At 48.1% G+C, this 18,238-nt stretch overlaps 6 protein-coding genes across 6 annotated transcripts; 3 read left to right on the forward strand and 3 right to left on the reverse strand.

Moving 5' to 3' along the window:
* Positions 1-365: 365 nt before the first annotated feature.
* On the reverse strand, positions 366-2,538 carry POJ06DRAFT_297637 (Cupredoxin). Its single transcript, XM_056190620.1, has 6 exons — positions 2,363-2,538; positions 1,895-2,291; positions 1,631-1,842; positions 1,423-1,577; positions 1,002-1,371; positions 366-945 (listed from the first exon to the last, which is right to left on the reverse strand). The coding sequence occupies exons 2-6, from the start codon at positions 2,118-2,120 to the stop codon at positions 634-636; spliced, it is 1,275 nt and encodes a 424-aa protein (XP_056040088.1). The 5' UTR covers positions 2,121-2,291; positions 2,363-2,538; the 3' UTR covers positions 366-633.
* A 1,851-nt stretch (positions 2,539-4,389) lies between these two features.
* POJ06DRAFT_278780 (uncharacterized protein) lies at positions 4,390-4,926 on the forward strand. Its single transcript, XM_056189766.1, has one exon. It carries the CDS (start codon positions 4,429-4,431, stop codon positions 4,846-4,848), a length of 420 nt encoding a protein of 139 aa, XP_056040089.1. The 5' UTR covers positions 4,390-4,428; the 3' UTR covers positions 4,849-4,926.
* A 2,765-nt stretch (positions 4,927-7,691) lies between these two features.
* On the forward strand, positions 7,692-10,315 carry POJ06DRAFT_41840 (uncharacterized protein). The gene is made up of 2 exons (XM_056191000.1): positions 7,692-7,957; positions 8,017-10,315. The coding sequence occupies exons 1-2, from the start codon at positions 7,898-7,900 to the stop codon at positions 10,135-10,137; spliced, it is 2,181 nt and encodes a 726-aa protein (XP_056040090.1). The 5' UTR covers positions 7,692-7,897; the 3' UTR covers positions 10,138-10,315.
* On the reverse strand, positions 10,315-12,231 carry POJ06DRAFT_41844 (ferric reductase NAD binding domain-containing protein). Its single transcript, XM_056191001.1, has 2 exons — positions 11,567-12,231; positions 10,315-11,512 (listed from the first exon to the last, which is right to left on the reverse strand). Exons 1-2 carry the CDS (start codon positions 12,146-12,148, stop codon positions 10,493-10,495), a joined length of 1,602 nt encoding a protein of 533 aa, XP_056040091.1. The 5' UTR covers positions 12,149-12,231; the 3' UTR covers positions 10,315-10,492.
* Positions 12,232-15,184: 2,953 nt separating this feature from the next.
* POJ06DRAFT_271668 (P-loop containing nucleoside triphosphate hydrolase protein) lies at positions 15,185-16,692 on the reverse strand (the record flags this gene model as incomplete). Its single annotated transcript, XM_056189511.1, has 2 exons — positions 15,185-16,642; positions 16,690-16,692. 2 exons carry the CDS (start codon positions 16,690-16,692, stop codon positions 15,185-15,187), a joined length of 1,461 nt encoding a protein of 486 aa, XP_056040092.1.
* Positions 16,693-16,965: 273 nt separating this feature from the next.
* On the forward strand, positions 16,966-18,214 carry POJ06DRAFT_216033 (DNL zinc finger-domain-containing protein). The gene is made up of 2 exons (XM_056185530.1): positions 16,966-17,581; positions 17,633-18,214. Exons 1-2 carry the CDS (start codon positions 17,090-17,092, stop codon positions 18,188-18,190), a joined length of 1,050 nt encoding a protein of 349 aa, XP_056040093.1. The 5' UTR covers positions 16,966-17,089; the 3' UTR covers positions 18,191-18,214.
* The last annotated feature ends 24 nt before the right edge of the window (positions 18,215-18,238 follow it).

Genomic DNA, 18,238 nt, shown 5'->3' on the forward strand with positions numbered 1-18,238 from the left:
GAAGTAAAACACGTAGAACTTAGTCATAGTGTCCGCAAATAAAGTCGATGTCAATATCTGAGTGCAAAGTGCAGTTTGCTCGGAGTTAATATTGCCCAGCCAGGTTAATCCGTCGAGTGCGGTAAGAAAAAGCTGGCGTTGACAAATTTGGAAGGTTTTCCTTCCGTCATGCACAGCGGTATCTCCGTCTGCGGTGCACTTGATTATTGAGGCTTTTGTCGCCCAATCTTGACTGATTTAGGATAAGGTCTTTTTAGTACTTTCTGTCTCGGCTGATTTGCGATGGACTCTATATAGAAATCGATCACATGGAAGCAATCCGCAGTAATAGCATTAGCAATATCGATATTCGCAGTCTAGTCATCCGCAGACGCAAGGAGCTCTTATTGACAATTCCAGGTGTAGGGTTTTCTGCTGGTAAACCTGCGGCAGTCATAGTAAGATCTAGCGGTGCATGACTGCTGCAGCTAGATACAAGGATACTCTAACTTATTAGTCTACAAAAAGTACTTTGTTCCACACGAAAGTCTGAATAGATCGCTTTTTAATTTAAGAAAGTCAATACTTAAAAAGTCAACACTTGAACATCTGCGATCAAACCTCCAACATTCCACTTCAATAGATTGTTCGTCACTACTTCTTGCCCAACGGCGGCAAGGTGCACTCAGTCTGAACTGTATAGAATGCCTCCATACCACCTGCCAAGTGATCGGTAACGTGACAAATCATGTGCCAAGTGCCCGGGTTGACAGCACTCATTGGAGTGGTTGCCATCGACCCTGGTGCAATAGGGACTACGGCTGTCAGTCGGCCATTTAACTCAACGTTGTGGCCATGCCAATGAACAGCGTGCTGTTCAAATCCCGCGTTCCACAAGTACCAGATAACAGAATCGCCAAGACACATTTCAAAAGGTGGACCATTTGCAAACATATAACCATTCATCTGCGAACATGATCAGCAAAGAACAACGTACGACCCAATCACAAAATTATACATACGGGCGTGAAAGAGCCAGCTACGGTGCTGTCGATATTAGTCTTCGGACTATTAGTCATCTGCGGGTACCAATAGCTCATGTTCGCAGATCCCGGCATTGGGTACTCCGATGTCAAGTTCTCGGCCTTAAAACCAGGCAGATACTTGTTAGCATTGTGAAGAGCCAAAAACGAGTTCGACTCCTGGTTATCGCTATATAGAACGACAAACTCTCTGTTCTCGCCCATGACTTTCTCCATAGCGCCCTGGTTATAGATAATAACTGGACCGATCAATCCAGCGTCTGTATCTTGGTACATACTGATGTAGGAGTGATAACTGAACAGCTTGCTATCGAGCCCCTCATCTGGGACCGATGCGGGTCCAACCAGCCTGAAACTTGTCAGCTTAGAGCGTTACATAGAATAGAAACTCATTCCTCACCATTTGTAGACTGCACATCCACCCGGTGGAATGACATCGCCCTGGGGAATAGAACTGCCGTCTGGGTACAGCGAACCTTCGCTAGACTTCAAGTAAAACAATCCCATCGAGTGCAAGCTCACATAGAAGTCCGGCATTTTGTTAACCAGCACAATCTGTAACCATAAGTGAGCAAATAAGTTTCGGGATAGGATAGTCCAGAGCATACCTCAATCATGTCATTGACCTCAGCTCTCAATATAGGACCCTGGAAACCCGCAGAAGGAGGCTGCTTAGTATACTCGGTAAAAGTAGCGTCTGTGTAGCCCTTGAAGAGTGCTTTGTCATATTTGGTACCAATGGATGTATTGGACGCAATGTAGCCTTCGACTTGAGCGCGGAATGATTCGTTGATAGGAACACCGAGCCAGTTGTCGTAGCCTGAATTCATCAATTAGGACCCAATTAGATATCAAATCAATTGCTTACGTACCTGTTGGAGCATAGTCCCACGTATCAATCTCCGCTGCCATGTAATAGCGTCTTGTATTGCCTGAGAAGTTGAAGCCAGGTGGAGTGTACGACGGCAGCATACCGTCCATCTCAGACATGCACTTGGCTGCCATAGGTGAAGCCTTGGGCTTCCTTGGATCCAGCACAGCTGCTTCTGCAAAAGCTGCAAAAGCGGCTAGGATAGCGATCGATGAAATTGCGAGCATGGTTCACTATGAGATCGGGTTTTTTAGGCTCCCTGGTCGAGTAAGGATCGCAAGACAAGATGACAGGGCGGACAGCCGGGATTATTTGTAGTTGTTCATAAATCCGTATATACATCGGTGTGATGGCTATGATGCATGGTGGCTATGAGCGGATAATCGGATACTGTCTGCCTTACAATTGTCAGCCGTTAATAAATCGATACATAGTTTCCGCTATTCGTCTAGGGCAAAAATATCGCAACCATTTTACTGGTATCCAATAATATTGTCCCGGATGGACACTATGGTTATTTCGGCATCGATGCTACGGATGCTTCCCTGGTTGGCCGCTCCTCGGGTTGGCTGCACGAAGTCAAACAGGCTTATCACCGAAAACTTATGATTGCCGCGCGCGGAGCGGCGTTTGCTACAATTCGAGTGCCCACCGTCGGTCGACTAGCTGTGGCTAGAAGGGTTATTGGAAGTCATCAAGGGCAGCCAATAAGGAACCTTGCAACACTGATTACAAATGCTCCTTGGTGCTGCAGCCACAGTAAGCCTCTGCCGTCTCGGCAGGGGTACGATTGTTGTGACGTCAGAACTCTAGCTGTTGTAGCCCTGATTTACCGGGTATTCGAAGGTCCTCGCCTCGATGGAGATTGGAGTGGCTTCGTTATCTCCGAGGTGCAGACATTGGATGCATTACTCCGGACTTTCGACCACATATCACATTTGTGTGTTCGGAGGATTGCAGTGTATCCAATATGCATGATATTTAGCTCCGCCAAGACAGTGTGAGTTCGACGTTTGCAGGTTCCACATGAAGCGTTCCATTGCTTCTTCGTTGCCGAGCTGCTGGGTTGAATTCAATCATGCCAGCTGTCTTCACTTTTACACTTTACAGACGAAGCACTGTCATCTCATCTCTATCTGAACTGATCTGCTCAGTTTAATGCAGTAATTATTTTGGCTCACACGGCGAGACAGGCGAAACTGAACAGTCTTGCCGGTAGGTTTGGTCACTTATCCTTTTCCGCAGTCTGAACTGGACAGTCTACGGAAGAACGAACTTCTTATCTGTACCGGATCGGCTAGCGCCATTAGCGCCAGTTACAAATGGCTTTTGTAACGGTTCCACCAGACCACCACGATTCTAAAATTAGCGAGCGGCTGGAGTGTTTGAAGGTTTAAAGCCGCCACTGCATGGCAGATGCAATATCGAATATACGACCTTTGCACCTAAGCAACGTTTACCATGCAATCGTAATCTTAGACTTTATGAATGCCAAAAGTGAACAGTTTGATGAACGGCCGTTTTTGCGATTGTGCTAGTTCTGCGCCGACACCTTTACTCGCTTCAAAATGCGAATGGTGAGGTTAACATTTGAGCGTACACCTGTGACTCCGGCTAAAATTCTGGACTAAAGCATATAGTCAACTTAATATAATTCAAAGTTATCACAAGCAGAGTGCTCAGAACCAGTAGTCGTCGGTCACGAACATCTTCGGTCTAGGCTCGGCGGGTCTAGGTCCGCACCTGTTCTAACCAAGGTTTATCTCCTGTCATGCGTGAGTGCTGTCACCATGTGTATTAGTTCGCAGCTATCGACGAAAGTTCGACAATTCGATATTATAGGCCAAAATTTTCAAGGCTGTTTATTCGCCGGCTGCGAAAACGACATCTACGTCATAGAGACGGAGCTAAGACGAGTCACTCCTCCAGATCACAGTACCCTGCGGTAACTGCCATTGTCGCACGATGAAAGTAATACATGGTACGCACTTGAACGGCCCGGCACGGCACCTCCCTATGCTTATGCAAGTCTAGAACTTGTCATCCCCGATATCTCATACATCCCATGCTCGACTTTCTGTCAGCAGGGGATGCAGTCAACCTTGAATATTATGACGACAAAGTATATGTCGTCTATGCGCAATCCAGAGATAATGGGCAGCGGTACTGGTTTCTGGCAGCATGCGAATAATCCAATCGATCGTATCTTCTTCTAATATCGCGCGCCAGGGGCATACTGTGACAGAACGCCGGCAAATATTGAGAATTTCACGCGACTACATGGAACGTCATTCTTCACACCAATTCTTCTAGAAGATTCATGGAGAGTAAACCAAAAATTCCTCTTTGGGACTAGCGTAAGTAGACGGCGGTACATACTCTGACAGTCGGTACCTATCATTACCCGGCGTTATCCAAACGCGCTAAGTCTGATAATAATAACGCGTACACAAGAGCTGAACGCGTCGTTTATTGAACATCTCTACGGCTTGAATAATCATCGCACCATTCTCCCCCACGCGTATAACTATTATCATGGATCCGGTTGCAATTGAATTTCCCGCGATGAACAATCCTTACGACTTACGCATTGGCATGGTCTTTAAGTCAGATGCTACAGCCAGAGCCTTTGTAAACGCGCATGCGATCAACAACAATTTCGCCGTAAAGAATGGCGTCGTGAAAAACAAAGATGAGACTCTACTGCTTGTATGCAAGTGCAACAGAAAGCCTCTCAACACTGGTAAGCTCCCATTGGAAGTCGGGACTAAAGGAGACAATGGGATCACCCGTCAGAAAGTTGCTCGAAGCATGCTCTGTGACTGCCCATGGAGAGTTCGTTTCAAAAGACAATTCAACGATTCATGGATCCTTACAGAGCTCGCCGAGCAACATGACGGACATCAGATTGACGGTATCAATCCACACGCTTTGGCAATGGTAGAGATGGATTGATGCGGGTATCTAGATGTTCCCGAAGCCAAGAATATAATGGAGTGGCTTATAATTATGGCTCAAGAATAAATATGGCGGTGCAGCCTAGGTACTGACTCTCGGCGTATGGGTACCGCCGTCTACTTACGCTAGTCCCAAAGAAGAATTTTTGGTTTACTCTCCATAAATCTCCTTTCTTCTATCCCATCTGTTGACCTCACGCACGGACCTGATATTATGAGACCACTGACCGGAGCTTACGGAGTCTTGGCAAACGCTTAAACGCAATTTGCTGCTTCATGTTCTCAACAATATTCCGTAAATTCAATAGGGTTTCGCAAACCAATTTCACACCGCAAAATTACCGCAAATACCCCTACCCACGTCCTCCAGGTTTTCCATGTACAAGTCAAACGTCGCTATAACGATACTCGATCCCCGATATAGCGATAAAATCCGGTGCCGTACTTCTAAAAATTTGGTGAAAATCAATTCGTTATAACGACTGCCTTCCTAAACAACTTTAGTGCCCCGCTAAGCCGATACGGGATAGCTGTAAACATTATTACATCGTGCTAACGAAATCCTACATACTGTAAATTTTTCGAAGATGCAGTAAAACCTTAAATCCTTTTTAAGGTTAGCTTTAGCCTTAAATGGCAACACTTTAACCTTCTTCGTAGGCGACTACTGGCTGCCTGGACTGCGTTCTCCCATCTGATTATAGACATACGTTTTGGGCTCGATGTGTCGTGCCACCTTGCAAGGAGAGTTGCTCGCAAAAGATGTAAACGCTGATTCAGATCACTTTCGTCTTTCTTCTGGTTGAATCGTCAGGTGGGGGATTCTTGGAGGAGCGAGCGGAACAAGCGTATTCCGTTAAATAGTCTGTGCGGAAGAAGCTCTCAGAAATCGCCAAGTCGGGGGGTATGCATACAAGAATTTACGATTAAACTATTTTAATTGCTGTGGTTCATAATCTTCCTATTGCCAGAAAACTTAGAGGGCACTTGTTGTCGCGTAGGACCACATCATCATAATCATCTTCCTGTTTGTCCGCTGCCAACGCGCTCTGTATACCATAGCCCGTTGATGTATATTCGGCCATACGCTAACATCTGTCTCCGCAATGACACACACATGGCGCGATAGATTCCGGTAATTCTGGGTGGCCTGCGCGACAAGAGAGCAGGACCAGTTAGGGCAAGGCGAAGCTAATTGGGTCGCCTGTGTGCGAGCCAACTGTCTGCGGCCATAAGAATGCGGGAGGTATAGCCAGTTCCACTCCTTACACCCGACTCATCTTTTACCTTTGGCACGGAACTATCAGAACAATCATGAATTTGATTTAATGGGCCCGACATATAATGCATCTAATGTATCCTGACGTTGACTTTCAGAAATTTCTTTTAGTGCCCGCTAGTTTTGGTGCCGGTCTCCGAATGTCATAGCAGTATCCTATCAAGCCGGGATTCATCACAACTCGCAATTATGTCTGGCCTCAGGTGAGTCTCTTATTGGTCGATGGTTCGAGGAAACGAGCGGTCGCGATGATATATTCGTCGCCGCAAAATTCGGAAGTACTCCAGATATCGGGGTGACAGAGGAAACGTGCACTCTGCGATCGAAAGGTCGTTACGCAACTTGAAGACCGATTATGTCGATTTGTATTATCAGCGCCGCGTGGACCAACGTACTCCAATCGAGGTCACTATCGGTGCCTTGGCTGAGCTTGTGGAGCAGGGCAAGATTAGATATATTGGGAATGTCCTGCGGAGACCTTCTTCGTGCGCATAGTGTGTCTCCTATAACCGCCATTACGGTAGAATATTCTTTGTTCTCGCGGGAGATAGAATCTTACGATCTGCTAGGTAACGCATGCAGGGAGCTCGCCGTCACGGTGGTTGCTTACTCACGCTTGGCCGTGGTATCCTTGTCGATAAGAAGCCGTCAGACTTTGTACCTAGTGACAGTCGCGCCCGGATGACGCGTATGAACGGCGAGAATTAGAGAAGAATATGGGGTTAGTCGATGCACTTAAGGACTACGCTGCCAGGAGAGTCAAAACGGTTGGTCGACTTTCTCTAGCGTGGCTTCAAGCACAAGGCGCCGTTCCGATTCCTGGTACAACAAAGTTTGAGGTATGCAGGAGAACTATTGCACCGTTGTTATCAATTTCAGTGAAGATGACGTGAAGATCTCGAGATTAGTCGATGGTTTCGGTGTTGGTTGGTGAACGGTCTCCCCCAGAGTGCGCACCTTTTTATATCCCAGCACTCGTAGTCTTTATTATTAATTAACCCACCTTGAACAACCCGGCATGGCATGCGGGTTAGGTAGGGACTTATTGCTGTATCCCGCTGTTCACGAATTTGATGCAGAAGCAACTAAAATAAGCCAAGGCAAATAACTTTGTTACTACGACTAAGTGACCTGATGATCGATAAGTGGCAAGTATTGACTGATATAACGGGACACAACGCTGGAATTTATGTCTCCCGTACGGCCGTACACCCCGTACGCACCGTGAAATAGTAGACTGCCAGCCAATGACTCATCCCGAACCGCAGCCAGACTGTTCGTTAATGTATATACACGATGATTATGACCCATATTTTCTGGAACAGTAACCCTAACCTGGTACGAAAGGCGTCGATATCCGCACAATAAAGGTGTTTGCCACAAAACCCTCATAGAGCTGTAATTAAGGGGTTCCGTTGGAGTTTGGATCTCGTATTCGCACATGATTCGTGCGACAACGGAGACAGTAAAGCGTACGTGGCTGTGCTGAGTGTGGCTGTGGTGGCAGTTACTTGTTGCCCGTCCACCGAGTCGACGTGTCTTGCATCCTCCTCATACAAACTGTCAAGCCCCGGCAACCTAGAAGGCTCATACTAGTCAAAATACGCTCAGGCTGGCGTAAGCAAAGCGCGTAACGTGCATTTTCCCCGATTAATGCCATTGTCTGTCCGGCGCGCTCTTCGCCGGACCAAATATATCTCGACACCCTCTTACTAAATTATCGCCCTGTTACATTTCCACTGGCCGGCCGGTACTTGTCGAATTCACCATGGTTGGTGTCGCGGGAGGAAGCAGGGGCTGCGCCAACTGCAAAAAGCGCAAGGTCAAGGTATCCCAGTGGCATTTGGCAGTTATTGAACTTTACGGAAATAAGTACTAATTAACAAGTGCGATGAAACATTCCCCAAATGTATGCGATGCGTCAAATCAAACCGAGAATGTGCAGGTCCTATTGTTGGACCAGTCTTTAGAAAACAACGAGTCGGCGCCCAGGGCAAGACTTTCATCAGCTCAGTCGCGAGTAAGTCTTCAGCTGCACTTAACCACGATCCTGATGGCGATCGACGGCGGAATTTGTTGATGACGGACGACGAGGCGCGCATCCGTGCCTACGAAAGTGAAATCAGGTCGCGAACTCTCCCTAGCGTGATATTTGGGCAGTCCATCCAAAAGCAGTTGCGCGCGTTCGAATCGTCCTCGATTCCTCGCGATCTGATACTGTTTCCTGAATATGACCTGTATAACTATTGCCTCAACATCTTCCTCGATCGGTTTTCATTGGTAGCCCCTCCACAACGATTTGGCGGAATGCAGAATGTGGCCACATGGTTCGAGATGATACCCCAATTCGTTCTGTCCCCTATACCGTCGTCGACGACGTTTGCTTCGCGCGCCCTGGTCATCTCCCATTGCAGCTCCACGTATCGAGACCAGGATATTGCTCTGCTAGGGTCAAACTGGTACGTTCAGGCACTTAAGTACCAAAAGGAACTTGTCAACGTCATCACCTCCAATCGAGGGACTTCGCCACGGACAAATCGCTCGTCCGACTACGGTTCCTACCACATCGTCGCAGTGGAGGAGGATTCTACTTCGCCGTCATCCCAGTCGCCATCGGCGTCTGAATCTGGCTCAACGTCTTCAGCGTACCAAGATCTTATACAGTGGGCGCGCAGCGACACCCCGGCGGCCTGTAAGCTTAGTAAGAACACTATGCTTTTACCGGAAAATTCATCGCTGCCGCTGGAGCTGCCTGTCCTGACAACAGCGAATGTGAGCTCTATGCGTGGCAACTTAATGTCATACGAGGACGACAGTATCACTGCCGGTATGATACTTACTATCTATGAGGTCCTGAACTCCTCACGCGACTCCTCTTGGATTACTCTGCTGGCAGGCGCGAACGAGCTAATGCGAATGCGCGGACCGGAGGCATATCGAACCGGCTTCAACAACGCGTTATTTCAGAGCATTCGTGGCATGGTGGCTATTCATGCAATGGTTGTTCGCAAGAAAACGTTCCTCAATGATCCGGAATGGAAGACCATTCCGTGGGAGTGTGAAAAGTTACTCCATCATCAGCTCTTTGATCTTATACTTGAACTGCCAGAGCATCAAGAGTCTGTTGATCGAGTTCTCATGTATTCATTCGCCAATGACGAAGAGGACCAAGACGACGATGTCGGCGACCCTACAAAACGAACGCCGCGTTTGCGGAAACAATACCGGACCCGCGAGGTGTGGGCGCATCTCCGTGAAATTCACAAAAAACTCAACGATCTCGAGGCCCGGTTCGCCAAGTGGTTTGAAGAATATTGTGAAGGTGCTCGAGAATATGCGCGCGAAAATCTCCATCTCTCTCCGACTGTCACATTTGACCCGGCCACGGCGGCACCGAATTTTTCCCAGCCGCGTTGCCCAGGTGCCATGACCGATAGCGAGTACTTTTCTACGCACTTCTTTAGGCCCCATATCAAGTACGCGACTTTGCATGACGCACGAATCGTTATAACGTATTATGCCGCGGCGATGATGACCGCATATCTGCAAGAACTCACAGTTTCTTTCGCATGTCTCGACTTTGAAGATGCGATGTCGCCAAATCCAGGCAGACACCACCCAGAGGTTAAGGCCTATCTGGAGAGCAAGGTTAACTACATGCGCTCTGCGGCCCGGATAATCTGTCGCTCAGGGCGCTTCATCATCGTCCGCATGTCGAGCGTCGGAGTTCTCAACATGCTCTTCCCATTCCGCATCGCACACTCTGTCATCCAAGATACGCTCGAGCGGGGGTGGATCTGGAACGAGCTCCGGCAGATGCACGATATGGGCATCCGGCTCAGTCTTGCGGACCTGGACGGCGCAAATGAGGAGCTGTATGTGTCTGAATGGAAGAAGTTCAAAGCTCTGGATACGTGTCCTGCGTGCGGGGAGCATGTGCGACCATTGATTGAGTGTTATAGCGTGGAGGACGGTGAGAATCATTTGGATATAACAACAGGAGTTTGATAATGGATACTAATATGGGACTGAGAAATTTTTTGTTCTCAATGTATAATATTTTCACATTTTTGCTCATCTCATTCTATGTGTATATTTTGCTGCAACAATTGTGGTGCCACTCTAATTATTCTCTTGAGTCAAGCGAATTGTTTCCCAAACGCGCTTTTCTGTCGACAGCGTGCTGATCTAGAGCGCATCCTGTAAGCAATATCCCACCAATGAGCTAAGACACAAAGTTCTTGAACCGAACGAACAACCAAAAAGAATTACAAGTCTATTTTACGATTTCTATCAGTACCAAAAATTAGTGCTACAGGGGGCCATATTACCAATCGCAAACGAAGATAAACAACAAATAAACTTAAGCCCATGAAAATGCGTCCTCAAAGTAATCGACACGCCCCGCTCCTTTATCAACATTCTCGACGGCCGCCTTTCGGCAGACGTCAGCAAGAGATCCCGGGCCGCATGAGACAACTGCCACGCTGCCTTCTGCGTTTCGGACAGTTTCGGCGACGACAAAACGCATATCAGGACGCTGATTGTATTTCACAATTAGTTGGGAGAGAACGGCTTGCCCCTTTTCGGATAGGTCACTGATAGATGTACTCTCAGGCTCAGAAGGCGCCTTTTCGTTAACTTCTTCTAACTCTCCGGTGATATAGATGTGAATATCGATAAGACCGCCGCCTTCGGTTAGTTCCTGGAGTTGGTCCTTGACCCATGCAAGTGAGACCTGCTCGCGAACCATCCAGTATAGTTTGACGTGCTGCTGAGTGTTGCGACGTTTCAAGTCTAGAGCATACGACATGATAGCCGTAATACCGATACCTCCAGCGACCAGAAGCACTGTCTCATACCGTGCAATGGGATAGGACTCCCCGTATGGACCCTCGATCCAGACTCGGACTGTATTGTTACCGTTCTGCTTAGTGACACTATTGTGTATCTTCTTGGTTAAGCCAGCATGTGCCTTGGCGACAAAGATGTAATGCTTGTCACGAGTCTCCACAATCGAGAATGGATGAGATTCCCAGAAATTATGACGCAGGACGTACAGGAACGCATACTGACCAGGCTTAGGGTGGAAGTGAACGGCAGGCTTGACAGCGACGTAGACTGCGTCGCCGTGGACAGTAATTTTAGCCTCTGAATAGGGCCCTGCTAACAGAATCCTGCAGACACGAACGAGACGGTCGAGCCCCCAAATTGCAACGCAAGCGTAGAAATACTCTATGGAATCGTGCGGTTTGACATGGTGCCAGGCAGTGGCCAAGTAGCAAATCACAGTTGCGATGTGGCCGACCAAGAAAATTTCGTACCAGTGATGTCTCAGCACATAGCAAGCTTGAATGAGAATAACACCAATGAGAACAAGCGCCTTTTTGTAGGTCAGTCACTGTCGATGGAAAAAGAGGCAAGGCTGAGTACTTACAACAATGCCAAGGTAGTTTTCCTTGTCGTCCAATATTTCCCCCTTATAGTAAGCAAAATTGCTTTCGCCCTTATATTCGCCAATATGTAGATAGTTGTAAGTGTATGTCCACCCGTGAACAGCGAAGTTGACAAACATCATACGGCCAATCCATCGATGGAAAACATTGAACGTCTCAAAAGACCAGCCGGTGAAGAACATTAGAAAGTTGTTACGGCCGCCGAATAAAAACAAGATTGGGAACAGAGCCAGTCCAAGGTAAGCAGCGCGGTCGCCGATATTCCGGGCTGACATGATTGCATCGGTATAGTAGGTTGTATTGTTAGGAACAGTCCACATGTCGACAAAAAGCAAAATGATATTTAGGGACACGAAAAAGAAAACGACGATGCTCTGCCATCGAGTTGGAATGACATTGACGGGAACTTTTCCCAGTCTCTGAGGCTGAACGTGCATGCCGCCGAATGTGGCGGGGAGGGTGATATATTTGCGAAACGTAGAAACAAAGGTTGACGGTCGACTGCCTTTACGGGGATACATTCGTAGCGTGATAAGTCGTCCAAATGCCACAACAGCGAACATTATCCAGTAGGCATTCAAAATGTTGCTACGTCGCGGTCAGTTTTCGACTTATTGCATACCCCCCTTATAAACGCACCCATAAATTTCACTCCACTTCAAATTATGGTTCTTCTCTAGTCGAACCAACAGGTTCTGCTGAATTGTCGAACGGGTAGGCTTGACCGCAACTATAACGACGGTTTTCTTGGTAATGTTGGCCTGATCAACGTAGTCTGCTTCTGCGAGCGCAAGATACTCGTCATGGGTTTCCGCAAGAGGAGCATCGGCGGCCTTACAGTTCTTTTCCAGTGACTTCCATGCAGAGCCTTGTTCATCTTCGGCACAAATGTCGACACATAGAGCGTATGACTCGGGAAAGATGGCATCCGCACACATACATGCATAGTCGGACTTTGCGCACTTAGACGGTGTCTTGAACGAGTCGGTCATGTAAGAAGTGCAAATCTTGGTACACGGAACAGCGTAAATGCGCTTCGCGGCGTCGACATTTTTGATGCCGAAACCAAGGAGGGTGAGAAGCAGCGGGAGGCACGAAACAATTTGCGGTTTCATGGTTGTGGAAGGCTACTGAAGCCGTCTAGAATTGTAGAAGATGGACCTCGCCATTCTTTATATGATAATTGGTATATGGCAGGTCCCAGCATTGCCGAGGTTGGCCCTCGCACCAGCCGTACTCGTAATGAGCTCGACGACCGACAGTAGTCGTCTAGCGTGAAAGTGTAGCCAAGGTGAGCAAAACCACACGGACCAAGCTTGTAATGTGGTACAGTCCGATACCGCGGTATCTCCTGGACTATAGGTCTGGCCGAACGCCAACGTCGGCGCAAAACGCGGGACCAATGAACCGCCGTCGAGCGATCAATCTGATAATCCCAATCTAAAGTTTCACCATCTAATATCCCGCATCGCGCATCGACTGATAATTCGCTCGCAATCAGATGTCGTCTTCTTTCTATATGTCCTCTATTGCTGCTAAATTGTGCAGAAACTTCTTGAATCCAGTAATTTGGGATAGTATCCGATTCCCAGTCACCTGGAGATGGCCCCGGTACAGAACGAAGAAATCTAGACTCATGGCCATTTAACTAGCAGGATCGTCACGCCGTAGTGATGGCTAGTTCTAGACCCTCGAATTCCAATCGTAAGCCTTGATGTACACGAAGGTCCACAGCTTTCGAAGTTATGTTGTCGATCGGCAAGAAGCAAACGCCAAGGATTGGATGTAATTGCCAACATATTTGTCCCTGTTCTTGGGATTGTTGGTCATGCGAGCGACGGACCAAAAAAGTTAACTCGGTATCAGATGTGAGCCCTTTTTTAAGCTTGAATTTGACTTTGCTCGAAAGCGGAATAGCGGTATGCAGCAAGGTTTGGCGCGATGGCATTTTCGCTGTCCCGTTCGGATCTAGAACAATATGGCCAGCTCCGTGCCGCGGTACATTTGGATGGTCCAGCCCAGTCTCAACACTCATCTCGACTGATAACAACTCGCTTCACGGCCTGTCAGTAAAACAGTACTGTCTTGGCCTCAGCCAAGAGCTCGAATCCGCGTGTAAAGCCCTGTGGTCATTTTCGTCATATCGGGATGAACAAGGTAACAAGTCGTTCCTGCGGGGACGACTTTTTTAGTGGTCTGCTTTAGGTCTAGCTGACCCACAGCTATAAAACTTTAAATGAGCAACCACCGGGATTGCGATTGCATTGCCGGTGGCTCGGGAAAAAGTCGCGTATCGGGGATCTGATAATCAAGCGCACTACGTCAGAAAATGCTCGCAGCCCATTTCCGTGAACGACGATGAAGCATTATCAGCGCATCCCATTGGATGGTAAACAATTGTTATCAGTCGAGAGTCTGTCGGTTATTGTCGAGGTAAATGTTTGTGTGAAGCTTCATGTTACAGCTGCACATGAGAGACCCAAGAAATATGTGAACTACAGTTCACTCCTTTGGCTTCCAGGTACCTAATTTCCACTACCCACGCCAAGGCGACAAACTATCGGTGTTGATAACCCTTAGATATCTGATTATTTTGGATCTGATAGCTGTTGACCTAATTAATCGCTCATGCAGATCCTTACTTTGAGCTTGTTGGGTTTAGTCTAGACCCTTAGCAGTTCCAACCTTTCTCTTGCAAGTTTAATAGCAGTAGTCTAACCACAAATCCAAGGCATACCACAGACCCAAGATCATGAACACTCATCAAGTCTATTGACTACCAGATTTGGCATGAATCTGTCCAGGAAAAATCCAGTCTAAATCATGGTTCATGGGCATAGGCATAGGCAGGACCTGCTCCGCGCGGTGGTACAGGATTCACCGTGAAGTCTAGATGCCTAAAAGTGTATACAGAAAAAGCTCTATTTTAGCCGACAGCCTATTGAACTGTACTCTTGTGCAGTACAGCTGAGACGGCGTACAAACCGAGATGTACGCAACGGTCTAGTCCAACAACCATGATGCGATAGCAAAAGTCCCGAGCAAAAGTGACTAAGCAGACGCCAACTACCGTATTAAAAGGGCGCTGCTTTGGTCTCGACCTCTCGATCCCTCGGTCTCGATGTCTCTAATCACTCTCCCCATCTCATTTAAATCAATAGCGGTGGCTAGAATTGAAATTCAGCGACAGGCGGGCGACAACGCAGAAAGAATTGGGCTTGTCTAGCCTTGATGTCGGAATTGTCATGTGTCCACACGACGATATGAGCGCAGGGGACCATGTAAAGCCAGCAGCACAGGTCTAGGTGCGAGACAGCACTGGTAACCAACTCGTTTTCCGTGAATCAACGTATTCTATTGCACAGGGTAACCAATGGCACTAGACGACCAAAATTCCAAACTGGATGGTTATATATGCGAATTACGAAGGACAATTAACGCTTCGAACTATCCCATAAACCTGCTCTATGCAATGTAGTTGCCCAAACTGTCCCCAATACCCAACGCTGTAACTCCTATACCAATTACGTATCCTAACTCGAGATCCTGATTCTCGGCTTGCCACAAGCAATCGAACATTTTTTGTATATACAAAACATCTAAATAGCATACGTCGCCCTGTTAAACTCGACCGGATCTTCGTCCGGCGGAGGCTGACAGTACAATAACTTCCCTTTGACCAAATCCTTCAAGATAACCCTTGCCGCTTTTGACTCGTCTGGTCTACCACCTTTGCTACTCCTAATTAACCCTCTCGCAACGGCATACGCGCCGAGCATCTCATCTGCTGTAGGAATACCAGTGCCGCCGTCAATTTCTGGTCTCGCGTAAATTTTAATACCGTACACCTTCTCGATGTATTCTTTCGGGATTCGTTTGGCGACCAATGCGGCCGGGCCCGTATACTCCCGAAGTTGATCGATCGGCAAGACCCCGTTACAGACTAAATCAGCCTTTGTGGATGCAAAATTTGGGAACACGAGACCAGGACAATCACAGAGAACTACCCTGTCACTGAGGTGAATTGTTTGGAAGTGCTTTGTCTTTCCCGGCGTAGCCGACACAGACACCTTCTTTGCGCCGATAAGAGCATTGATCGTAGACGACTTTCCGACGTTAGGATAGCCGACTAAACCGATATAAATCTTTTCTGTCTCATTCTCCGTAGGTGGCGCGGTTTTCAGAAACAGGGCCTCAAGTTCGTCAACGGAAAGAACATGAATATCCTCCGCAGTGACGTCATCCAAATCCTGCTCGTAATCAAGCTCCTGTCGAACTACATTCCCGATGTTGAGCACCGCAAAAGCATCCTCCAGGCCCGCCATTGCAGCGGAGAAGAACGCAAACGAAATGCCTTCCCGCTTAAAATATCGCGCCCACAACCTTCGCTGACGCACAGTCAACATGTCAGCTTTGTTGATCAGTAACAAATTCCGTTTGTCCTTGCCGTCAGTCTCGGCAAGTTGACGCACGTAAACTTCTAAGTCCCGCGACCGATAGAAAAGCGGATTCCGGGCGTCGCAGATTTGCACGACCACGCTCGACCGTTCTACGACCCGCCACAACTGTCTCCAGACCTCCAGGTTGCGTTCAAAAGGAGTCAAAAGCAAGTCATGTCTTTCTTCCAGCTCTGCAAGCCCACGCCGCCATTCTAAAAATGCAGCGCGTTCTCGTCGATCGAGCTCGCCGGGAGTAGTGGTGTCATCCCAGGCCGGGCGTCTAGGGACAGTAAGACGCTGCCGATTCGATTGCTGCCGCTGACTCGTCTCGAGCTCTTGTTCTGCCGTCAATAGATACGGATTTTGCTGGTCCTGGTGCAAGATCTTGATATTCAGCTTGGTGGCAGTGAAATCAGTACCAGCAAGCTCAGCCGTCGACAAGAATTCATCGAGATCGCGCTCCTGCGTGACGGATTGCAGCCGCGTCGAGTTTTGCTGCCGTTGCTCGTGGTAGAGATCTGTACCATCTTGACCGCTTCTTTGGCTTCGGCGGGCATTGTTGCGGGAGTTGATGATCGCGTGCCCTAGGCCACTGGCGTGACGGTATTGCTTTTGAACCTGATAAAGTCAGCGGTGTCGTTAGAGACCATATTTCACGTACTGACCATTCTCAAAATATCCTACGCCTAATTCAAATCTATATTTGTATTATTGGAATAGGTCAAGTAAATATGTCGCCGTTAACTTCGTTGCTCACTGTCTGCGGTGGTCTTCCTATTATACAAAGCAAATGACATTAACAGGCGAAAAAATGTGTGGATGATGAGTGAGCATGCGGCTTGACGCTAATCCTATTCGCCTATGACGGTTTAGTCTAACGACACAAGCCCCGCGCACTTACAGTTCGTTGCTCCCAATACATCATCATCCCTGGATAAGTGCGCACATACATATGCTATTATGGTGGTTAATGCGGCAACACAGTAAACTTCCTCCGCCAGGCTATTTTTGTTTGCCCTCACGTATTCTTCATTCACAACCTGGCATCGAAGAACACCGCCAGACATGCTACGTAGATGCCAATACACAAGCCGAACGCTCCTTAGATCGCTTGAAGTCCGGAACGTATTCCACCACGTCTCGCATCGCATAAACACGCGGCTGTGGGTCCAACATCCCCAATATGCTCCACTACTCCACCGCCAGGCGAGCATATTCCCCGGAGCCCGTCGGAGGCCAGGTGACCATAGTCAGTCCTCCTCCGACAACTCAATAGACGAAGACTTCAAATCCCTCGGGCTAGACGAAGAAGATTATGTGGCTGGAGACCCGCTCGACGTCATCGATAACCGACAGGACCCAGACTACCCGACCGAGGAAGAAATCAAGAACGCGACAATTCCGACTAATCTCGATGTGTATTTCGTGAGAGTGACCTGTCGCACTTGCGAGACACGGTCAGGACATTTTATTTCTCAGGCGGCGTATAACGAGGGGACAATTATCATCTTCTGTCCAGGGTGTGATACCGGGCATATTTTTGTGGATAATCTGCAGGTAGGTCTACTAGTTGCACGGTTGGTGATGGGGAAAATGCTGACGAGATAGGCGTTTTCGGATGACGTCGAAAACGCGACATTGCAGGATGTGATGCGCATCTCTGGTGATCTAATCGCCAAAGGCAACCGTGGTTTCCACCGCGATAGCGTGATGGAGTTCCGCCCTCCCGGGCCAATGGGTTTAGAAGAGCTTGACGAACACATGGAGCAAATGCAGGCAAACGCGGAGATTGAATCTACCAATTACGAGGAGTTTTTGGAAAGCCTGGATGAGCGAGATCGGCAGACTGCGATGACGCTTATAGAGGAGATGAGGCTGCGGGCGGGCAAAGTCGAGGAGGATGACGAAGGCTGGTTGCATGATCGGCAGACTGACGTTCCGGGTACGGGTAAGGCTGGATCTGAGCCGTATGTGCATGATGAAGACGTCGATAGTGCGTTTGGCCAGTTTTTCAAGAACGACGGATCGGATGATGTTCCATTTGGCGGAATAGACCGCCCAGTCACGCCGGAAGAAAGCGAACGGATAAACAACATGACCGAAGACGAACTCCAAGACGCGCTGAAGGAGCTACTGGCAAAGTATCGCGAGAAAAAGGGTTTGTGATGTATATACATGTATATATTATGATATCACTTGTACAATAAATGAGCT

Source organism: Lipomyces tetrasporus (assembly GCF_029532465.1).
Source record: "Lipomyces tetrasporus strain NRRL Y-64009 chromosome Unknown POJ06scaffold_13, whole genome shotgun sequence".
In the NCBI taxonomy this organism is placed as follows: Eukaryota; Fungi; Ascomycota; class Lipomycetes; order Lipomycetales; family Lipomycetaceae; genus Lipomyces; species Lipomyces tetrasporus.

Bases quoted from the DNA above. Each gene is read 5' to 3' on its own strand.
- POJ06DRAFT_297637 (XM_056190620.1), bottom strand. From the start codon at position 2,120: ATGCTCGCAATTTCATCGATCGCTATCCTAGCCGCTTTTGCAGCTTTT. The intron at 1,578-1,630 runs GTATGCTCTGGA...TTATGGTTACAG, and splicing joins AGGTCAATGACATGATTGAG to ATTGTGCTGGTTAACAAAAT. The intron at 1,372-1,422 runs GTGAGGAATGAG...GACAAGTTTCAG, and splicing joins GGATGTGCAGTCTACAAATG to GCTGGTTGGACCCGCATCGG.
- POJ06DRAFT_216033 (XM_056185530.1), top strand. From the start codon at position 17,090: ATGCTACGTAGATGCCAATACACAAGCCGAACGCTCCTTAGATCGCTT. The intron at 17,582-17,632 runs GTAGGTCTACTA...CTGACGAGATAG, and splicing joins TTTTTGTGGATAATCTGCAG to GCGTTTTCGGATGACGTCGA.
- POJ06DRAFT_41840 (XM_056191000.1), top strand. From the start codon at position 7,898: ATGGTTGGTGTCGCGGGAGGAAGCAGGGGCTGCGCCAACTGCAAAAAG. The intron at 7,958-8,016 runs GTATCCCAGTGG...CTAATTAACAAG, and splicing joins GCAAAAAGCGCAAGGTCAAG to TGCGATGAAACATTCCCCAA.
- POJ06DRAFT_278780 (XM_056189766.1), top strand. From the start codon at position 4,429: ATGGATCCGGTTGCAATTGAATTTCCCGCGATGAACAATCCTTACGAC.
- POJ06DRAFT_41844 (XM_056191001.1), bottom strand. From the start codon at position 12,148: ATGTTCGCTGTTGTGGCATTTGGACGACTTATCACGCTACGAATGTAT. The intron at 11,513-11,566 runs GTAAGTACTCAG...ACCTACAAAAAG, and splicing joins AAAACTACCTTGGCATTGTT to GCGCTTGTTCTCATTGGTGT.